General features: G+C 39.3%; 2 protein-coding genes across 6 annotated transcripts; one reads left to right on the forward strand and one right to left on the reverse strand.

The window, feature by feature from the left end:
* Positions 1-307: 307 nt before the first annotated feature.
* Positions 308-11,038, forward strand: pltp (phospholipid transfer protein). 2 transcript variants are annotated; one of them, XM_086150210.1, is made up of 15 exons: positions 308-447; positions 5,838-5,993; positions 6,170-6,269; positions 6,761-6,889; positions 6,980-7,135; positions 7,337-7,400; positions 7,505-7,660; positions 7,736-7,912; positions 7,984-8,043; positions 8,344-8,508; positions 8,772-8,839; positions 9,007-9,049; positions 9,585-9,648; positions 9,820-9,896; positions 10,843-11,038. In XM_086150210.1, the coding sequence occupies exons 2-15, from the start codon at positions 5,882-5,884 to the stop codon at positions 10,915-10,917; spliced, it is 1,446 nt and encodes a 481-aa protein (XP_086006336.1). In that variant the 5' UTR covers positions 308-447; positions 5,838-5,881; the 3' UTR covers positions 10,918-11,038. The 2 variants fall into 2 exon arrangements, with proteins under 2 accessions (XP_086006336.1, XP_086006337.1); XM_086150211.1 differs by having other exon boundaries at positions 347-447; positions 5,865-5,993.
* Positions 9,752-20,877, reverse strand: khk (ketohexokinase). 4 transcript variants are annotated; one of them, XM_086150212.1, is made up of 9 exons: positions 20,700-20,877; positions 18,487-18,603; positions 16,434-16,568; positions 16,047-16,181; positions 13,908-13,980; positions 13,298-13,444; positions 13,128-13,216; positions 12,539-12,696; positions 9,752-12,420 (listed from the first exon to the last, which is right to left on the reverse strand). In XM_086150212.1, the coding sequence occupies exons 1-9, from the start codon at positions 20,807-20,809 to the stop codon at positions 12,323-12,325; spliced, it is 1,062 nt and encodes a 353-aa protein (XP_086006338.1). In that variant the 5' UTR covers positions 20,810-20,877; the 3' UTR covers positions 9,752-12,322. The 4 variants fall into 4 exon arrangements, with proteins under 4 accessions (XP_086006338.1, XP_086006340.1, XP_086006339.1 ...); XM_086150214.1 differs by lacking the exon at positions 16,434-16,568; XM_086150213.1 differs by lacking the exon at positions 16,047-16,181.
* Between the last annotated feature and the right edge of the window lie 188 nt (positions 20,878-21,065).

Consider the following 21,065-nt stretch of genomic DNA (forward strand, 5'->3'; position numbering starts at 1 on the left):
CGGTAACCCCAGGACTCCCAGCTTGAATACTCATCATTTAGTTGTTACCCATGTGAGGACAATCACGGCAACCCCTTGAAATTCCTGGAAAGCTTTGATTTTCCCAGAGGGCACCCCACAGTGACCTCAGCTGGGGCATCTGGCATGAAACTGTGAAAGTATGTCACTTCTTTTTTTTTTCTTTCCCTTTTTTTTTAAGATGAAAAGCGACCATTTGAAAACTGAAAACTGCTTTGGGAGTGTTTAATAAAAATCTCTAGAATCCAAAACATGGAAGTTCATAATAGATAACCTTTTGCATTTGTCCGATAGAGGAGGAGGGAGGAGCCAGACCCCTGGGAGACAGAGAGCATAAGAGAGAGCGAGAGAGAGTTTCAGAGGACTGAGCATAGCAACCACAGAACCATTAGAACCACCAGAAGTTCTCCTTCCTTCGTCTGCTGATCAGTGAGTTTCCTCTCTTTTATTGAACATTTGCTCCTTTCCCACAGGCGGTTGCTGGACTTTGATATGACCTTTCCTTCTTTGCAAAAAAAAAAAAAATAGAACAAACACAAACACCAAAAAAAAAATCCTAAAAGTTTAAGGCTAACATTCAGAAACAGCCAGTGAGACTTTGCTGTCTTCTTCTTCTTCTTCTTCTTCTTCTTCTTCTTCTTCTTCTTCTTCTTCTTCTTCTTCTTCTTCTTCTTCTTCTTCTTCTTCTTCTTTTTAAAATAAATAAAACATGTGAGATAACAGAAAAATCAGCCAGTACTATTTCAGGAGTCATTCAAAAGGATTTCATTGTCAATGTTGACAGAATCACATCTCTTAACAATTTTTTTTCTATAACATTGTAATAACAAGAAATGTATGTCACTGTGTCTTGTATTCCTCTTTTTTGTCAAAGCCTTTTTCTTGTAACTGTTTTTCTCAATTTCAGGTATTTTTCAGGTATGGTTTTTTTTTTTTTTTGGTTCATTTTTCAGTGTAATGTAATGTCTTGCTATTTTCAGTTTATTTTTTCCTTTCCCTTAATTTGACTTATTTCAGATTTTTAGGGATAGTTAGATAGTTAAGATAGTTAATTTTCAAATCTACTTTCTTATTCATTTTGATGATTCATTGATTATTTCCAAAACTTGCTATATTTCTTCAATTTACATTTCGAGATCATGTGGTTTTGGTTATTTTTTTCAGTATTATTCCTTTATTTCTTGCCAATTTTTCAGTTGTACGCATGTTGGGCCAGTGGTCACCAATTTGTACCTGACAAGCAGGTTTTGTGGTTAAATGATCATCTAAGGATGGGGAGGGTGAGCGAGCTCAACAGTCAAAACATAAAGGTGGAATGATACCAGTCCAAAGATTTTTCAGAAGTTTTCCTTTAGTTAATTTAAGGTAGAAAACTGTCTCCCGAGGTTTAAGACAGTCTAAACACACAAACCACAAGGAGACAATTATGTCCAGACCCAGCGTGACGCCTGAAGGAGCTTCTTTCTCTGAGGTGGAATCTCTGACGATTCTTTCCCGGAGTTGATACTTAAGTCAGGTTTCATTAAAAAGCTCTTCGGGAACAGACCGTGATCAAACAGAGGTCTGTTTAATGTGGTTTGAGGCATGCGGCCCGGGCCAGGCAGCCGCAGCTCTACATGTACCAAATCTGGCGTTGCAGGAGAAGACTCATCATTTGTGGTTTCCCCAGCATTCTAAACTGTAAACTTTTAAATGTCAGCAGCAACCTGGTTACATCCTGTGCCTCTTCCTCAGCCGGGTCCTGAACTGAATCGCAATCAGAGGCGGAAACCCATTTTGCATTTCTTCGAGGTGGTTTTGCTCATCGAGGACACATATCTTCATCACTGATTCTTTCTCTTAACTGATATTCATCTCCCATTGCTTAATTCTACTGTCTAGTTTTGTTCTCAAGTACAGACTTCTGCAATTAAGTTCAGAATTAAGTAATAGTAGAATTTCCACCTGATAGAACAAGACCCATCAAAGGATTTTTGTGATGTTAAATATTTAAACCAGGGGTCCCCAAACTTTTTTTTCTGCCAGGGCCAAATAACTTTTCCCAGGGGGCCGGGACAGTTTTTAACAAAAAGTATGACGATCGCAGAGGTGTCTAAATATAAACATTTATTATTTTCCAGAAAGCCACACATAACCGAAAAGTAACCCTTTCTGGGATCTTGAGAGGAAGAAAATCAGAAAATTAATAACAACATTATCAATGAAATAAAAAACACTATTTATGAAATAAACAATAACCAAATAACCAAGAAATATTAAATTTCTTGTAGACACAACTGTTTGCAGCTCTCTCATATCAAATTCACTGTGGAAACCAGAAAGCAAGCAGGCTATGAAACCAAACTGATACCAACACCTACCAAGTTAAATACACCTACCAGGTTAAATACCCCGCATTCTGAATCTATTTTTCTCTTACATAATCTTTTCGCCGTTATTCCGTGTCATTTTACCCCGTCCAGGATTTTTTTTTGAGGGAGAGGTTTCAGATAAGGCACAGACTGCAGAAGGGTGGAATAGAATGTTACGTTCTGTGCATGTACAAGTCACGATTACGTGGCCAGAATGAAAAAAAAGAAATCATAATGCATCTCTGGTATTGTTCAGGGGCCGGGCAAAATGTGGAGGCGGGCCGTATCTGGCCCCCGGGCCGTAGTTTGGGGACCACAGGTTTAAATCATTTATCTGCAACATTTTGATAATGCTCTCCAGTACATTATTGATACATTGGTCACAATGGTCACATTGTATTCCAACACCAGCAGAACCCTGAACTGACTGCTTCCTGTTTCAGCGGGATGGAGTTTGAGAGCATCTTTCTAAATTGTCCTGATCGGGGGGCCATAGGGTGGGGCAAAGGTCGCCAGGCGTGAGCTTCAATCTGCCGCTGCAACTGTAGCTTTTTAATCAGATGGTAGCGGTTAGCCAGCTGTCCACATGTGGGTGGCGCTACATGATGTTACTGCTGAGCTTTAATTAACACAGATTACAGACTCGATGTGTGTATGTGCGTGTTTGCGGCCTCTCCGTCCAGCCGAGGGGGTGCCTCTGCCATTACATACCCCGCAACACGCACACACACACACACACACACACACACACCATCCAGTTTAGACCCCCCAATCCACTCTGCCCACAAACACGACCCAGCTGATGAGTTACTGGAGGTCAAAGGTCAAAGGCAGGGGTGAGTGTGCTTGAAGGATAATGTCAATATTTCTTTTCCAGAGAAGCTCAAATAGAGAAAACCCAAAACAAAATAACTAACGTGACCTTTAATCATCCTAATTATATGATGTGAACCTCTTTGACACAAAACAATCTGCAGATTGAGCCTAAAAACATGATTTAGACGTGATTGATCAGGCCATCAGTGTCATCCAGACAAGGGGATTCGTGATCATTTGAAATCCCATGATGTCAAATGATTGATCCGGCGAAATTATTGATCCAAGGAATAAACAGCAAACTTCAGGATGTGGCCATCGAAAGACCCAGCCTGATGACGAAAAAGGACGATATTAAAGTGTGAACATTTTATTTTTGCCAAAAACATCGGTATATTTCATTAAACATTTGATCACTTAAAAACATCACCGATTAATAATCTATAGTCAAACATCACATCAATTTTTTGTATCTATACAACATGCTGGATCTGAATGTTGTTTACAAGTTGATGCTTGGTGAAATGCAGTTTGTTGTCTCAGTGTCAGAGACTTTAATTTAACTTCTGACCGCTGACTTCAATACAGATATTGCCCTCAAATAGAGGAGACATTTTATGTCAAATGCTAAAAGCTGACTTTTCAAATTCGTCTTCTTGATAAGAGGTTTCTGAGGCTGAAATGCTATCTTGATCAGGTTAAATCAAAATTTATTGGACATCACTGTGAGCTAAAATACACACAGAACACACAAATTTGTGTGTATATATGTACATTTACAGTGGGGTGAACAAGTATTTGACAGACTTTTCCGACTTCCAAAACATGTAGAGTTCTGTCATTTTCATCATATATAATCTGTGATTTTCCAGGATTTTTTATTTAGATTCCGTCAGTCACAGTTGAAAAGTACCTATGATAAAAAAGGCAGAACTCTACATGCTTTGTAAGTGGAAAAGCTGAAAAATCAGCAGCGTATCAAATACTTGTTCTCCCCACTGCATATATGTATAGTATTTCAATAACTCATTCAAGTTGTCTTATCTATTGATTTTTTTATCACAACATTTTACATTTATTCAGTAAAAATTTATTTGCAAATTTTATTTGCTAATTGATTTAGTTAATGATTTATTTTTCATATTTATGCAAAAAATATTTCATAATAACTATAGACAGAATTTAATGAGAATTTAGATGAGTTGAGAATTTATATAGAATTTAATAGAATTTAATGAGTTGAGACATTTATTGCGTCTTAGCTGTTAAGAGGATATTATAGACCTCACAGACACCACCAACCCTGCTGCCGAGATGTGGATGTATAGAGCAGGTGGGGGTAGTGGTGAAGGGAGCAGGTCGGGAAGCGGCTGGTTGTGAAACGGGGGTTACTGTCGTTCAAGTCAGCCATGTTTGTCTGGAGGACACAGCACGGTGTGTACATTCGTGTGTATCATCTGAAACAATAACAGGATGTTCTTATAAGTTCTCTTATTTGCCATTATGGAGTGGGTTGAGGAGGGGGAAGAATACACACACACACACACACACACATGTCCCAAATTCGTCGAGACATTTTGACCTCAGGGATGCTGGAAGCTCCATGTTTACAATTGGTTCCTACGACCATTCAGACAAGCTGCGAAAACATGCGGATGTAAATGTTTGGTCTTTAAGGTGTTTTAGTTCCAGCCCAAGCAGGAGGCTGTGTTCTTTCCCCACCAGCCTTTCCGATTAAACTCTTCGACCTTTCAGCAAATATAAGACGACCCACAGGCACATACGCCTTTGCAAACATTTCCCTATCCTTTGATAGTATTCTAAAGTGAAATATTCAATTACATTGCGATATGCACATTCATGGGTCGACACTAATGTTTCTTGCAGGTTGATGACAGATTGACGATAGGTTGTGATATCAGTATAAGGACATCCGATGAGGACATCAAGTTTAGGACCAAGGCTGACTTATATATGGTGCAGTTTTTAAGTTGCCAGCCAATTAATTAAAATTGTTTTCCGAATACTGACATTCGCATCATTGGAAATTCCGGGTATGTTGTTCTGCTGTTGTTTCCCATTTGTTGTTGTTGTTGTTTTTGAATGTAATTCTGAATTTAAATCAGATTTTTTTATACAACCTGATATATAGTTATGTCTGTTTCTCATCTATGTCTTTTTTCTTTTTTCTTTTTTTTTCTTTTTCAAATTGATGCTCATCTATGTTTTCCCCAAGACTGGCTCAGAGAAGCTGGCAAAAAAATCAATATTATTTAAGGAACATATTAGCTCTTCTCCCTTCCAATAGCTAATAGCATTACAAAGTTTGGATTGTGAGGGAATTTACAATCACTTGACTTGAAGCAACTTGAGGACTCCTGAGGAAAAAGGAAAAGCAGCAGCTAATGTCTCAGTCATGCATCACTCGATGTCAACATTTTAAACTGTAAACTGTCCTGATGTTTTTCATTTGTTTTATGTTTTGTCAGTACAACACTCAGACTCCTTTCACAACTTTGAAAATTGAAGCTATAGCTAGAAACTTGAAGAAAAACGTTCAGAGAAGCGATTAAAAAAATTCAGTTAAAAATCAACATTGACAAAGAAAAATCATTTTTTTGTCGCCCGATTTTTTTTTTTTTCTTTCAACAGATTTGAATCTTCTTCACAATTATACAGGGAATTTGAAGATCAGGATGACTTCCTGTCTGCTTTCACTCCTCCTCGCCGCCTTGATGTTTAGCGTCATGGACGCCACCGATAGAGCTGGCTGCAAAATCCGTATCACTGACAAAGGACTGGGAATGTGTAGGTGTTCATGATACCCAAATTCAATCTCTAATTCTGATCTAATTTTGATGTCTCTACACACAAAAAATGTGTTTTTTGCTTCACCTTGTATATGGTAATACAGATTATTTTTGTTCTCTGTGATTTGTGTGTTGTTTCTTTTAATACAAACATAAGTGTGTGCTTGTGTCCAGTGTTGTCAGAGACAGAGAAGTTTGTTGAAGAGGAGCTCAGTAACATCAGCATGCCAGAGATGAAGGGCAAGGAGGGACGCTTCCAATATACCATCAATGAGTAGGAGTGCACACACACACACATATTTATGCTGTTTGTCTTCTGTGAATCGCTTGTAAAATTTCATTTTTGTTGGCAATCTTAGAATTTTTTTTGAGTCAGATGTCTGATAGTCAGTGAGAGTATTAGCCAGGAATGATCTAAGTTCATTTCAAATATGCCTCAAAGAATATTATTTATCCATTCATTCATTATCTATATTCTATCATGTACTCAGGGTCATACAGCTCGAGCCTATCCCAGCTGTAATTGGGGAACAGAAAGATATCAGATGTCAGAATGATTTGAATAAAGAGATAAACTATTCGTTGGTTCACTGATGATACCGTGATTTGAGTTTATGTTATTTGAGATTAATTTATCATTCTTCAATTATTATATACTTATTATTATAGTTATCGGCATGAAGGATAATGGTTTTTGATATGTCATTAACAGGATGATATGAAATGAAAATTCCAGTTTTCTAACTTTCCTCTCTCTTCTGTCAGTGTGAAAATTATGGACTTGGATCTGGCACACGCAGACCTTCGCTTCCTGCCAGATGTCGGTTTGCTGTTTGACGTCCAGAACTCATCAATCGCTCTGAGTTTCTACCGGAAGATCCTCTACTGGTTCTTGTCAGTTACCGTCTGGAAACTCCAAAACCTCAGTGTTGGCCATCAGACTGAATGTCACTAACCAAGATACATCATCTGCTTCTATATCAGTTATGATACAGGAAACATCAACGCCACAGCAGCTGGCGTGAACATCAACACAACTCTGACCATGATCCGTGATGACCAAGGACGCCTAAAGATCAACAATATAACTTGTGATGCGAACATTTCCCAAATGAATGCAAAGTTTAGCGGAACACTTGGGTAGGATATGCTCAATTTTGGCTGGTAAAAGCGCTTCCATTGACTCATGATATAAAAACCTCTGTTCCCTATGAAAGCACAAGGTTTTATAAAAGCCTAAATTCTGATTATAAGACATCATAAATGTTTAAGTAGTGTTTTTTTTTTTAAATGTCATATTAACTTTTCAGCCAGTCAGCTGATGTTTTTTTTTTTTCTCAGGAGGGTTTATGATTTCCTGGCCAAGTTTCTAACAACAGGCATGCGCTACGTGCTCAACCAGAAGGTCCTCCATTCTTCCCATTTTAGCCATCTGTCTTTTGCTAAACTTTTCCCGTGTCACCCATCTCATTCTCACCCTGAACATTCTCTTTCAACACACTGGTTCAGATCTGTCCAGCTCTGAACCACTCGGCTCTGGTCCACGTGAACTCGATGTTAGAGTCGATACCGGTGAAGTCAGAGGTTGATGGCTACCTTGGGATTGATTATTCCCTTATCAGCGATCCGGTAGTGACATCCAAGAGTCTCGACATGAACTTCAGGGTAGGTATATAGTGCTCTTAACATTCTGCCATGACTCTTGAGACGGCCAGATAATTTTGCATTTGGGCCATTCAGGGGATGTTCTACAACCTGGCTGATGAGAATAACACGCTGGCAAATGCCGCCACTGAGCCTTCCATCAGAGAGTACGACAGGATGGTGTATCTCGCGCTGTCCGAGTACTTCTTCGATAGCGGCATGTTTTCTTACTTCAAAGCTGGAGTCTTCGAAATGGACATCAAGAATGAAAGGGTGAATACCATTGACCATGTAACCTGAGCCAGAATAAGCAAGACACTGAACTCCATGATTTTGTGTTCCAGATGCCAAAAGATCTCGCGATGCTGTTGAAAACCACCTACTTTGGAGCCATTATGATGCTGGTGGGTGGTTGACAAAAATGAATGGTTATCAAGCTATAACACCCTATGATCCCCCCTAAAAGCCAGCAGTCAAAAACAAAAAAAAATTAACTTGCAGAGACATGAATAGTGAGATAGTGTAAACAATGCTGGAAACAAACAAGAAGAAACGGTCAAAAAGTAGGTTAAAAAAAAACTCTAGATGCAACAAATGCACTACAAGCAGCAAAACAGGGTAATATTTAGTATAATCTCAATACACGGCTCAGGGTTATAGATCTGCTCATTGTAAAATTTTTCTTTATCTGTGTTTGATATAAGAACCCGGCCCTGGTTGATGCTCCTTTCTGTCTGCAACTCGCTGTCAACTCGCCACCTAAAACCACCATAAAGACATCAGGTGCCACCGTTTACATGACGGCCATCGTCAAGGTGATATTGATGCCTCCTGGTCAACAGTCAGTCCAGCTCAGCAGCATGACCATGGTAAACACACACACACACAAGAGTAGTGAGTGTGAATCAGTGTAAAGTGAAAGCACTTAAAAACCACGAGGTGATGAATGCATTATATAAGAGGAAAACATTTACTCACACAACCCTATCTTTGAGTTTCCAGAAGACAATTAGCCACTGAAACAAGATAATCTTTGGTTTCTACTGTTTTTGAACACATGATGATCTTGATAAACCCAGACTCCTATTGTTTTAAGACTCAAACTGAAAACTTGTATTTTTGCCATTCACAGGAAGCCAAGTTTAATGCCAAAGTTTCAATGAAAGAAAAACGTCTATCTGTTCATGCTGACCTCCGCAGGTACACAAACGTATATGTATACAAATATATACAGGAAACCATCTCGCAAACAAATTAAATCACTATAGCTTGTCAGTCTTGGCTGAGTTTGGGCATGAAATCTGCAGGATTTTCAGGATTCATCTGAAAACAGTCAGGCTGAAATATTTCTTTTGACTCTTTTTCAGGTTCAAAATCTTCTCCAACCAATCAGCTCTGGAATCTCTGGCAGTAAGATTTTGTTTGTCCATGAGTCATGTCTCTAGCATTTCCAATTTCAAATTTATTTTGTGTTGCCAGGTGAACAGTTAGCAAAACAACTGTAAAAAATTAGTCGTAGGGGAGAAAAAATTCCATAATGCACTGGGGTCTGGAAGAAACTCATCTCACTGAAACTCAAGAAAACCCATGCAAATAAGAGAACATCATCATTTTGATGATTCACACATACACTTTCATTTGATGCTCCTCGTTGTTATCGGAATGGGGCCATCATTCTTTTGGTCAACAATTTAAATTATATGCACTCCTGTGCATCAATTTATAAGCCAATGGCATTGTTTTCATTTTAGGCCCTTTTCTGACATGCCACTTTGTTCAGTATTGGAAGGGCATTCCATAAATGATGGATGTGCTGCCAATAAAAGAAGACATTTCTAAAGCTGCTGCATATCAAGATAGTAATTGATCCTTTACCATTTTGAACATAACCTTCATCTCTGATGTGTCCCTCCGTCTGTCTGTCTTCTATCCATCCATCCATCAGCTGATTCCTCTGCAGGCTCCCCTTAAGACAATGCTGCAAATGTCTGTGGTTCCACTGATCAATAGTAAGAAGAAATGATGGGTTACCAATCTAAAAATGTGACATGCGTGTGACGCAAATACTGTTTTGTTGTAATGTTTCACTGAATTTTGCATACGTGTGTGTGTGTGTGTGTGTGTGTGTGTGTGTGTGTGTGTGTGTGTGTGTGTGTGTGTGTGTGTGTGTGTGTGTTCAGAATGGACAAAGAGAGGAGTTCGGATCCCCTTGGCTGATGGGGTGAACTTTATTGAGGAAGTTGTTGAATATCACAATGTAAGTCTTGTTTCATTTTTCACTAGCCATTAACACCCTGTGATCAATATACATATATATATATATAATACATTCATGAAGAAAAAAATCATAAAATCAAAAATTTTATGCAATGTTTCAATTTGACATTCAATTTTCTCCCTATATGTCAAGTCGGCAGGGGCAGCGTATAAATACAACAACTATTAGACCATAAACTGACACTAGTAGCTCTTAGCATTGTATCAGTCAGATTAGCATCATCTTAGAATCCTGTTGCTTGTCATACAGTTTTGGCTGTTCTTGAACCAAACTGATAATATGTTGTAACTTTTTTATATAAAGCTAACTGCACATGAGCAAAAGCCTGAGATATGATGCATATGACAACAATATGCATTCATAAGTGAAAACCGTGTAAAGTTGATGCTCACCCTGGCCGCTAGCTATCCCTTCTTTGTTTGCCCAATTTGCTTGCGATAGCAGCTATATTAGCATCTTCTTGACATATCAGCAACCAGCATAGTGAGACACATACTATATTTCAGAATTTAAAATATCCATTGTAAGTAATATTTAACATGGATATATTCATGAATGTTGAATGTTTGTATGTTTGAATGTTTGTATGTTGCTTGCATTTTTTGACTAGCTTTTAAAGTTTATCACATGTGTCTCAAACTTAATGTTTCTGGATTTTGTTTAGATTTTAAACAATCTATCCTGGAGATTTTTTTTTTTAGTTGGAAATTCATCAGTAGAGATGAAAACTTTTGGTCTCGTGTTGCATAAAATTAGGCCCCATTCTAATGTTCGCCACAGGAGCATTTATCCAGTTCTTTTGTCAGAACTGACAGTCAAGATCTTCTGCCCTAAGAGTCTTAAATGGCTGATTGTATGAGATTTTGAAATGTGTCCTGCACTGTGCCAATACTGAGTGCCGGTTTCAACTCTGGTTTCACCACAGGGATTCATCGTGATCGGAGCAAATCTTCACTTCAGCAAAGGCCTGAGAGAAATGATAGGAGGCAGTGAGGAGTGAGACACCAGCCGCTCTGTCTACATTGTAAAGTGCACACAATGTAAATATATACAACTTTGTGTAGATACAACCGTGTGAATAGGGTGTCGTGTGAATAAAACAATGACAATGTAAATATTAATATGGCAGTGTTTTTGAAGGATGTGCACCTGAAACTGTAAACTGGGACAAACATACACACAAACACATAAACTTCATTGTCTTTCTGGGATCAACACAGAAAGTCTGAAAGGACAATTAGTGACGCTGGCCTGTCCTGGAGAGAGAAGTATAGACAGTGATGGACGGACAGATAGTGTGTGAGAGAGGAAGACAGAAAGAGACACCTTTGTGAATCAATGTTTGCATTAGTCGTTTGATTATTATTCATTATTATAACCAATAGCCATTGTTTTTTATGAAATCATTGATCCACATTCTATACCAGAAGTGCCTTGATGACTTCATGAAACACCTAACCCAGAGTCAGGGGGCTTACTGTCATCTAATAACCATTTAGTCTTCCAACAACACTAGTAAATGGCTTAAGTGACATTTAAGTGCCTAAAAATATTGAAAATTAGTTAAGATACGAAGCAGAATGACGACAAAGTGAGCTAAAACAGAAAAAAAAACCTATACATCCAAAAAAGTTAAATTAATTATGATGAAATGACCAGAAACCGATATTTAATTTATGAACATATCTAAACATGAGTTAAGTAATCCTTTTTTGTCAAGAGGTGGCCTAAGTAAACATCACCATTTCACAAAAATTCGTATGTGTTTAGCAACTGTATTGTAACCCTGAAGTCACTCCCTGGCAAACAACTGAACACAACATGAGCAACAAAGATCTGCATCATAAGCCAATGTTGATATTTCAGCTTTTTTCCCATTTTTCATCATAAACCAATGCCAAGAAGAAGGTTCTTGATATTCTTAGTGATTCAGTGAATCACTGGATTTATTTAAAAGTCACTGCAGACTGTTATTCAGCACATTTGGAATATTGTTGTCATCATATGAATATTCATTCATGGAAAAGTCATTCTTTCTTGTGACCTCACGGTCATTATTTTATCACATTTCTTACTGGCCATCACTTACCTAGCATTCATTCATGAAACAGTGAAGAAAAAAAAGGTATCGATGAGTTTGTAATACCACTATAAATAATTAATGGTCATTTTAATTGACCTGAGGTCAATATCAGTTGAGAAGAGAGAATGTGATAATTGTGTATATATTGGTTTCAAGAGTAAATTGCACAGATAATAAACATGTTCATTACAATCTCAATGAAACTTCAAGTATAATTATTTAAATATGAATTAATTACAGTATCAGCATCAATAAACCAAAATGTCAAAACATTACCTAGCTTCTCTAAGCAAATTTACTGTATATCTGAAACACTAAACATTCACTGTAAATCTTTGATGATGTCGTCATAGCCGTTTATCCCGCACTTCCTGCCGGCGATTCTGCACCCAAACGTCAGAGCTTCCTGTAAGGTGCCACCTGCGGACACCAACATTTGAAATTTTAACTTCCAAAACTTCTGAATCCGCTTGAAAAAGAAGAGGGCAATTGCAAAGATATAGCGATGAAGCATTGTTAGATAGAAATTGAGTTTTACCATTGGAAAGTGTGTGGATGACGGCAGCATTGAATGTGTCTCCAGCTCCCAGAGTGTCAACCAGAGCCTCAGGCGGAAAAGCATCAGAGTGGACGACAGATCCATCAGGACCCATAGCGTCAGCTCCTTTTTCTGCCCAGGCACATATCAGGGTGGCCCTGTAGAAGGAGAAGTGCCAAGTCAAACTGTATGTCCCCTTAACAGAGCTTTTTGGATTTAGGGAAGTGAGCCAACTTGATTCAAGCGTTTTTAGGTTTGTTTTGTGAATGGGTGTTTGTGGTGACAGATAAAATGGGTCATATTAAGATATGTTTGTCAGGATAAGTACAGAAGTTCAATTTGTCAGGCAAATCAAATATGCCTGGAGATGTTCTTTTAAGTTAGTGTGAAAGCGTCAAATCCATCAGGTGACGTTTGTCCATTCTCCAAACTGCTTATCAGGCTCACAGGATTTCACAAGGAACCCTTCTCCTATTAAACTGGTCCCAGAAATAGGGGTTACACAAAAACAGGCCAAAAAGATATTTCAGGTCCATAAAGGGGTAAAAGTCCCTCCTACTTCACAACCTGACTTTTGACCTCCACTCACCCCTGCCTGACCCGGCTATAAAGTCCTCTCAGAGCTGCTTCAGCTGACTGGAAACCAAAGTGACGAGCCACATCTTTACTGACAAAGACCTGGAGACACAAGCGGACAAACTGGGTCTAATGTTGCATACTGTGACAGATTGGTTATACAAGACCCGAGGAAAAAAATACCACGTCAGCCAGGGGAAATAGCTGGTACAACGACTCCCTGGTCTTTTCAATCTCCACAGAGATGGTGATTTGTTGATGCTTTGGTAACTGGGTGTTGTACAGCCTCACCCGCTCGATCATCTTCATCTGTTCCTCTGCATTTCGACCCTGTGGAGATAAAGAGCTTAATACCGTGCTTCTCTCTTCTGTCTGCATACTGTTGTGCAAATGTAAGTGGAGTTAGTTAAATTAAGTTTGTTTATTTAGGTTTTTCAGGTCAGGTGAAGTCAAGATTTTGGAAAAAGTAAACTTGTTCAAATTGAGTTCTTATGAATCAATTCACGGCAAGGTATTTGAGTCAACCTTTTCAGGGCAAGATTTTTTAGTCCTTTAGGTAACTGAAATTTGTCAAATTTAAAAGATTTTGGGTTAATAAATAGACAGGGTATATAAAGATTATTCATTTTGTTACAATACTTTTGAAAAGGGATGTATGATTTATCTTTTAAGTCTCAGTAAATAGGTTCAGTAGAGTTTGGTGCCATGACTCAGTAAAGCTGATGAGATGCCTGTGTGGGCGGGTTTGTCGTTTTAATCTGTCAATAATCTGTCATACTCGGATGTCACTCACCTCCCAATGGATCCACTTGAACTGACTGAAGTCGACTTTAGAGAAATCATCCACTGTGACGTCAGGGAGGTTCCTGAGAGTCAGGAAGTGGAGTCACTGCCCTCATCAGACAACAAACACAAAAACCAAACACACAACATTTCCCATACTCATCTGTTTAATTTCATCCTCCCATTCTAAATTCCTCTTCTGCATAGTTCTAGCCTTAACCACTATATCCTTCACAGCTCATCAAACTGCTTTTCAACCTTTTTCTCTATTCCCCCTATTTATCTATGCCTCCTTTTCTAAATTAAATGATGGTGCTTCCTTTTCTGTATTCCTTCATATCTATTTCCTATTTCTATCTTCCACCTCTCCCTCCCGCAGTTATATTTGAAAAACAGGCTGTTCTAGGATCATACAAAATATCAAATTATTAAACTCGTATCTTCAGTCTTTATCTAAATCAGACAACATATGTTGTATCTGTAAGATTATGAATCAAGCTGTATCATTTTAAATAATCCATATAGTAGAAGATTATGAATGGTGTGATTCATGATCATATTTCAAGTTCATTAAAGGTTGATAGAAATTACAGGAACAAGCAACAAATTACCCCCTCAACCACTGCAGTCTCACAAATTTAAGACGAGGCGCATCATAACAAGTACTTTCCTGTCCATGTGCCCAGTTTACAAGGTCCATTTTGAAGCAAAATGAATGGGAGACTGGGGAAAACCCAAGTATAGTTTAGTCTTTACAAAGGAAGTAGTGCGGAAAAAAATAAACAAACAAAGAAACATAGGCAGACTTCAAAAGAAAGAAATAACTACTTAACAGTGAACTATCATAATAATAAATTTAAAACGTTCTCATTTTATTAACTAAGCACTGTTGTTTAACAATGTGACCAAGACGGATCAATCCTCCCTGACCCTGCACTGAACACACAGATATGAAAGCATCAACGTATGGTCGGGAATATTGAGCATTTAATTTCTTGAAATAAAAGTGATGAGATGGACTTGAGGCGAAAGGGGCATTGGCACTTAGAGAATGAGATCAGATGGGCAGCTCCAAAGGCCTGGTGCTCCCACAATGACCCTTCTGCTTCACGCTGCAGTTTGATATTAGACCAGAATCAGGGTATTGATCAGGATCAGGTGTTTCATGCTCCTTTCGGGCGAAATGTCAAACAGCTTTCACACAACACCAGAGGGTTTCATTTACCTTCATGCACATTCCAAATGGGTGGAGCTTAAGCTTTAAAAGACATTTTGATCTGATAAGGAAAAGGCGCTCTGTCTAATGATAGGGTTCCAGTGAGATTCTCAACAAAACTAATCTGTCAAACACAGACTGAACTAGAAGCCATTTAATACTTAAAAACTTCTTACTCTACCTTCTGATTCATGCCTTGTAAAATGTGCACATCAACCAGAAAAATCTGAGAACCATAGATTAAAAGGCACATCTGAAAACATTGTAGCTTTTAAATCATGGCTACAGAACCATGGGTCCAGAACTAAAGAAGTAAGAGGACAGATGCAGAACTGTACTGACAAGATCACATGTAAAAGTGACTGTTCTATCACCATGGGACCAGAACTAGAGATCTAGTGTCACAGGTTCAAAACAACAGTTCCAAAGCTTTGATTCATGGACCACAGAGTCTGAGCCACAGGTCAGGGATAACATTTCCACAGAGAAATTTGATTGATGAGCAGAAAGTTCCTACTGCACCGTTATGAAATGAACAGTTCCAGAACGGTCTATCTGTCATGATCGGTTATTGATAGATGCATCTTCAAGTTAAACCCTTAATTCAGGAATGAGAATTCCCAAGTGGGAACCAACGCTAATTACACTTGACAAGTTTGTTTTAAATCAGGGTCAATAAATCCTGACTGGATAGCAATATATCTCACATGATCAACACTCACGCTCAAAACAAAAAAGAAGATCATTTAAGCTAATAGTGACGACACTGGAACCCTGGATGGATCAAAACCAGCAGAGCTAGGAAGATTTTAAGTGACCTACATTTTTTTCTCTTAATTAAAATTTGGTTTTTCAATGCTCAGGAAGGAGAAACACTCTGACAAAGTGGTGTGTTTTGTCACTGTGACTTGCCTAGCCGTCGACTTGTCTTACGTGTCGTAAAGAACGACGGTTCGAGACCCGCTGCGTGGACAAACCACACAACAAGCACTTGGGGTCTGACCTTTGACCTGCCAGGTCACTGCCGAGATATCAATCATGTGCCGCAAGAAGTCGCTCACTATGAAACTGACAGGCAAAAACAGGAAATGGCTTTATCTTCCCTCCAAAATAAAATCACGAGAGCAGATTAGTGTGTTTTTTCTGGCCAAAATGAAGCGGTGTCTGTGAAAGTGATAACCAAACGGCATATCCATGATAATGCACCAAACAGCAGATCCATGATAATGCAAATGACCCTGAAACAGAAAAAATTATGGAAAGACACAGGAAAAGTATGAAAAAACACAAGCCCATCCACGCACGCACACACACACGCACCTGTTCATGTGCAGGATGGTGCGGCTTCCTGTGCTGATGTTGCTGATAACCAAAGACGATGGAGCGGTGCACTGAGCGTGCTCCGACACCAGAGATACGTCGATGTGTAACTTGTGAAAGTCCTCCAAAATAAAACTATATGACAGGAAACTGTTTCACATCTCCACTGTCCTCCAAAATAAAACTATAAGAGGACAGTGTATTATATCTTCAAAACCTCTCAAAATAAAACTACTAAAACAGAGTAAAAACTATGTAACACTTCAAGCACTAAGAGAATAGTCAGTAAAACTGACATCTCATCTGAACTCTCAAGTGAAAACATATGGTTAGGAGACTGTCCTTGGTCCTCAAGCATAAAATTAGTATTTTATTTTTAATAAATAATATTTTCCAATTATCTACACCATAATCCTATAATACCATCATTATTTGATGTTTTATTCCATAATCATAAGCTGTGAAACTGAAAGGTAATTAAAACACAACATAAAATCACATCTCTAAAATATAAGTGACAGCAAAAACGTCTACAATACATATGGTACATTCCATTACTATTGTTGGATTAGTAGCAGTTGGTGAAAGTATATGTATTGAGACTTAAAAATACTAGTATTAATGGAAGCAGTAAATGAGTCATCTTAAGTCATTGACTCACAAAAGAGATGTGTCATGAGACAAAAGTTCACATTTGTCCCTTTATGATATAAAAGAGTTGATGCACAACAGAAATCAGAAGCAAGGCAAGATTCAAAATACATACAAAATACAAAAACATAGGATATAATATATTGATCAATCATCATTTTATGTATATAAACAATGATCAACTTTACTGTAGAAATGTACACATTGACATATCAATACATATGTTGGCTTTTCCCATCAGGGGTCGCCACAGTGAATCAACTTTCTCCATCTAACCCTATTCTCTGTATCCTCCTCTCTCACACCAACTACCTTCATATCCTCTCTCACTACGTCCATAAATCTTCTGTGTGGTCTTCCTCGAGACCTCTTGCCTGGCAACTCCAATTCAAGCATCCGCATACCAATATATTCTCTATCCCTCCTTTGTACATGACCAGACCATCTCAGACTGGCTTCTCTGACCTTCTCTGTTCCTCTGATAGATTCATTCCTGATCCTATCCATCCTGGTCACTCCCAAAGAGAACCTCAACATCTTCATCTCTGCAACCTCTAGTTCTGCTTCCTGTCTCTTCATCATTGTAACTGTTTCTAGTCCATATAGCATCACTGGTCTCACCACTGTCTTGTACACCTTTCATTTCATTCTGGCCGATTGTCTTCTATCACATAGTACCCTCGACACTTTTCTCCACCCATTCCAACCTGCTTGGACCCGTCTCATCACCTCTATTCCACGCTCTCCGTTGCTCTGGACTGTTGACCCCAAGTACCTGAAATCCTGCAGCTTCTTGATCTCCACTCCCTGTAGCCTCAACGTTCCACCCGAGTTCCTCTCATTCACACACTTATACTCTGTCTAGCTGCGACTAACTTTCGTTCCTCTACTTTCCAGAGCATACCTCCTCCTCTCTAGATTTTCCTCTACCTGTTTTCTGCTCTCACTACAGATCACAATGTCATCTGCAAACATCATAGTCATGGAGATTCCTGACTAACCTCATCTGTCAGCCTGTCTATCACCATTGCGAACAAGAAGGGGCTCAGAGCTGATCTCTGATGGAGTCCCACTTCCACCTTGAACTTCTCTGTTAGCACACCTCATCACTGTCTCACAGCTAGCATACATGTCCTGCACCAGTTTAACATACTTCTCCGCCACTCCAGACTTCCTCATACAATACCAGAGCTCCTCTCTTGGCACCCTGTCATATGCTTTTTTTAGGTCTACAAAAACACAATGCAGGTCCCTCTGGCCTTCTCTGTACTTCTCTATTAGCATTCTCGACACAAATACTCCATCTGTAGAAGTCTTTCTAGGCATGAAGCCGTACTGCTGTTCACAAAAAATGTATTGACCAGTACTTGCTATTTTGATAAATATACTGATCATTACTCACTCAGCCACAGCACCAGCAGACAGAGAGCCCAAGAAGGCACAGGATGACCCCAGCAGTGAAAGTACAGTGCAGGTGTTGGAAGCATTCCCACCTCGCTGCCAACGCTGCGACAAACACCTGCAGGGACAAAGAGACTGTAACAAAACTGTCACAAGCTGAACATGAGCTAGCGTCCGGGATGGTGCCCATCATGACCTCTACATGGCACTACTCTACGTCATCTTGAACCAAAGATTGTCAGTGTTAAAAGGAGTGTGATACTGCGTGTTGAGGTAGACTGTAAATCCATTCTAACATTCTGAACAAATAAATGTGACCCCCGCAAGCCATTGTTAAGAAAAAAGCTTCCTGTTCCATCTTTTTATCTGTAAGTCTGAAACTGACACCAAAATGTAGTGGGGAGTTTTCATTTCTTCCTCACTTACACAACCTGTAAAGGTGAGGAACTAGAAATTTTATACTTATTGTTTCCTGTACAACCAAGTATCATCATAAGTATTTTTTTTTGTAGATTTTACTTTCGCTTTCTGAAAGTTTCATGCATTGGTTGTCAATGGAAAAACAGTGGGTGTTGTGTTAAAACCAGTGACTTTTCACAATGTACTTAGATCAGGCTCAGCTTTCACCTTCATCTGTTATCACATTTTGTTGTCTGTGTATGTTCTTCAGTTATGGTGTAAGGTAACCTGTTTCAACATAGAATAATAGCTAACCTGCTGTTATGTTAGCCCTTCCTCTTCTTCTTCTTCCTCTCCTGTCTGCTTTTCCCTTCAGGAGTCGCCACAGCAAATCAACCTTCTCCATCTAACCCTATTCCCTGTATCCTCCTCTCTCACACCAACTACCTTCATATCCTCTCTCACTACGTCCATAAATCTTCTCTTGGTCTTCCTCTACACCTCCTGCCTGGCAGCTCCAATTCCAGCAACCGTCTATCAATATACTCACTATCCCTCCTCTGTACATGACCCAACTACTTCAGTCTGGCTTCTCTGACCTTTTCTCCAAAACATTTAAAATGTGCTGGTCCTCTGATAGACTCATTCCTGATCCTATCCATCCTGGTCACTCCCACTCTCGACCTCTAGCCCTGCCTCTTGTCTTTTCGACATTGTAACTGTTTCTAGGCCTCTAGGCCTGTTTCTAGGCATTGCTGGTCTCACCACCACAATCTTGTACACCTTTGCTTTCATTCTGGCTGATAGTCTTTTATCGCATATTACCACTGAAACTTTTCTCCACCCATTCCAACCTGTTTGAAGCTGTTTCATTACCTCTTTTCCACACTCTCCGTTGCTCTGGACTGTTGGCCCCAAGTACCTGAAATCCTCTAACTTCTTGATTTCCACTCCCTGTAGCCTAACTGTACCACCCGAGTTCCTCTCATTCACACACTTATACTCTGTCTTGCTGCAACTAACCTTCATTCCTCTCTTTTCCAGAGCATACCTCCACCTATCTGAATTTTTCTCAACCTGTTCTCTGCTCTCACTACAGATTACAATGTCATCTGCAAACATCAAGATCCATGGAGACTCCCGACTAACCTCATCTGTCAGCCTGTCCGTCGCCATTACAAACAAGAGGGGGCTCAGAGCTGATCCCCGATGAAGCACCACCTCAATCTAGAACTTCTGTTACCCCTACAGCACACCTCACCACTGTCTCACAGCTAGCATACATGTCCTGCCCCAGCCTAACACTTCTCTGCCACGCCAGATTTCCTCACACAATACCAGAGTTCCTCTCTAGGCACCCTGTCATATGCTTTTTCTAAGTCTACAAAAACATAAAGCACGTCCTTCTGACCTTCTTTGTACTTCTCTATAAGAATTCTCAAAGCAAATACTGCATCTGTAGAACAGCCTAAACTGCTGTTGTGAAATGCTGTTTACAAATGCTAACTTCAGCTCTCAGTCTAGTATAAACTACTCTTTCCCATAACTTTATATGGGAAAGAGTATGTGTGTATTTCATTGTATGGCTCGTGAACTTAATCCCTACAAAGTTGTCGCAATTCGGCACACGCCCCTTATTCTTAAATTGTTACGTTAGCCCGATAGGGAAGAATGCAGGTATGACGATTAACAAGAAAGTTGTCGTTTCTGTTAGCTTAGGCCCAAGAGGGGAAAAAATTATAGCTGGCATTAACTTGTGAGCTGTCCAGCTATATTCAAGGTAACCGTTGTGTCAGTATAAATCTGTCAGCTAACCTGCTGTCAGTGTCTTCTTCAGGATATTTATCCACCACACTGATGATGTCGAGACAAACCAAGCCGACACACAGAACCTTTTTATTCTGCTCCTCCATGACGAAGTTCATCTGCCCTTAAACGAAGGACTGACTTTTTAACGTCTACTACACATCTGCAGTCCGGACTTTGACTTGTAAACGCCGCCTGTCACTTTTTTCTTCGCCAGTTTTGAACCCAGTTGGGTTGGGATTCGGCGCCTCCCTACGCTCAGGAGTGGAAGTCATCATACTTGCAACTAACCCTGAGAAATATCTGGTAGAGATGTAAGATGCTTCAGTAGAAGTGTGCTTTCAAAGAGGTAGAAGGGAAATCTCATTTTTCCAC

This window comes from Fistularia commersonii, chromosome 7 (genome assembly GCF_037954325.1).
Source record: "Fistularia commersonii isolate RoL2024-O1a breed Wild chromosome 7, RoL_Fcom_v1.0, whole genome shotgun sequence".
Lineage (NCBI taxonomy): Eukaryota > Metazoa > Chordata > Actinopteri > Syngnathiformes > Fistulariidae > Fistularia > Fistularia commersonii.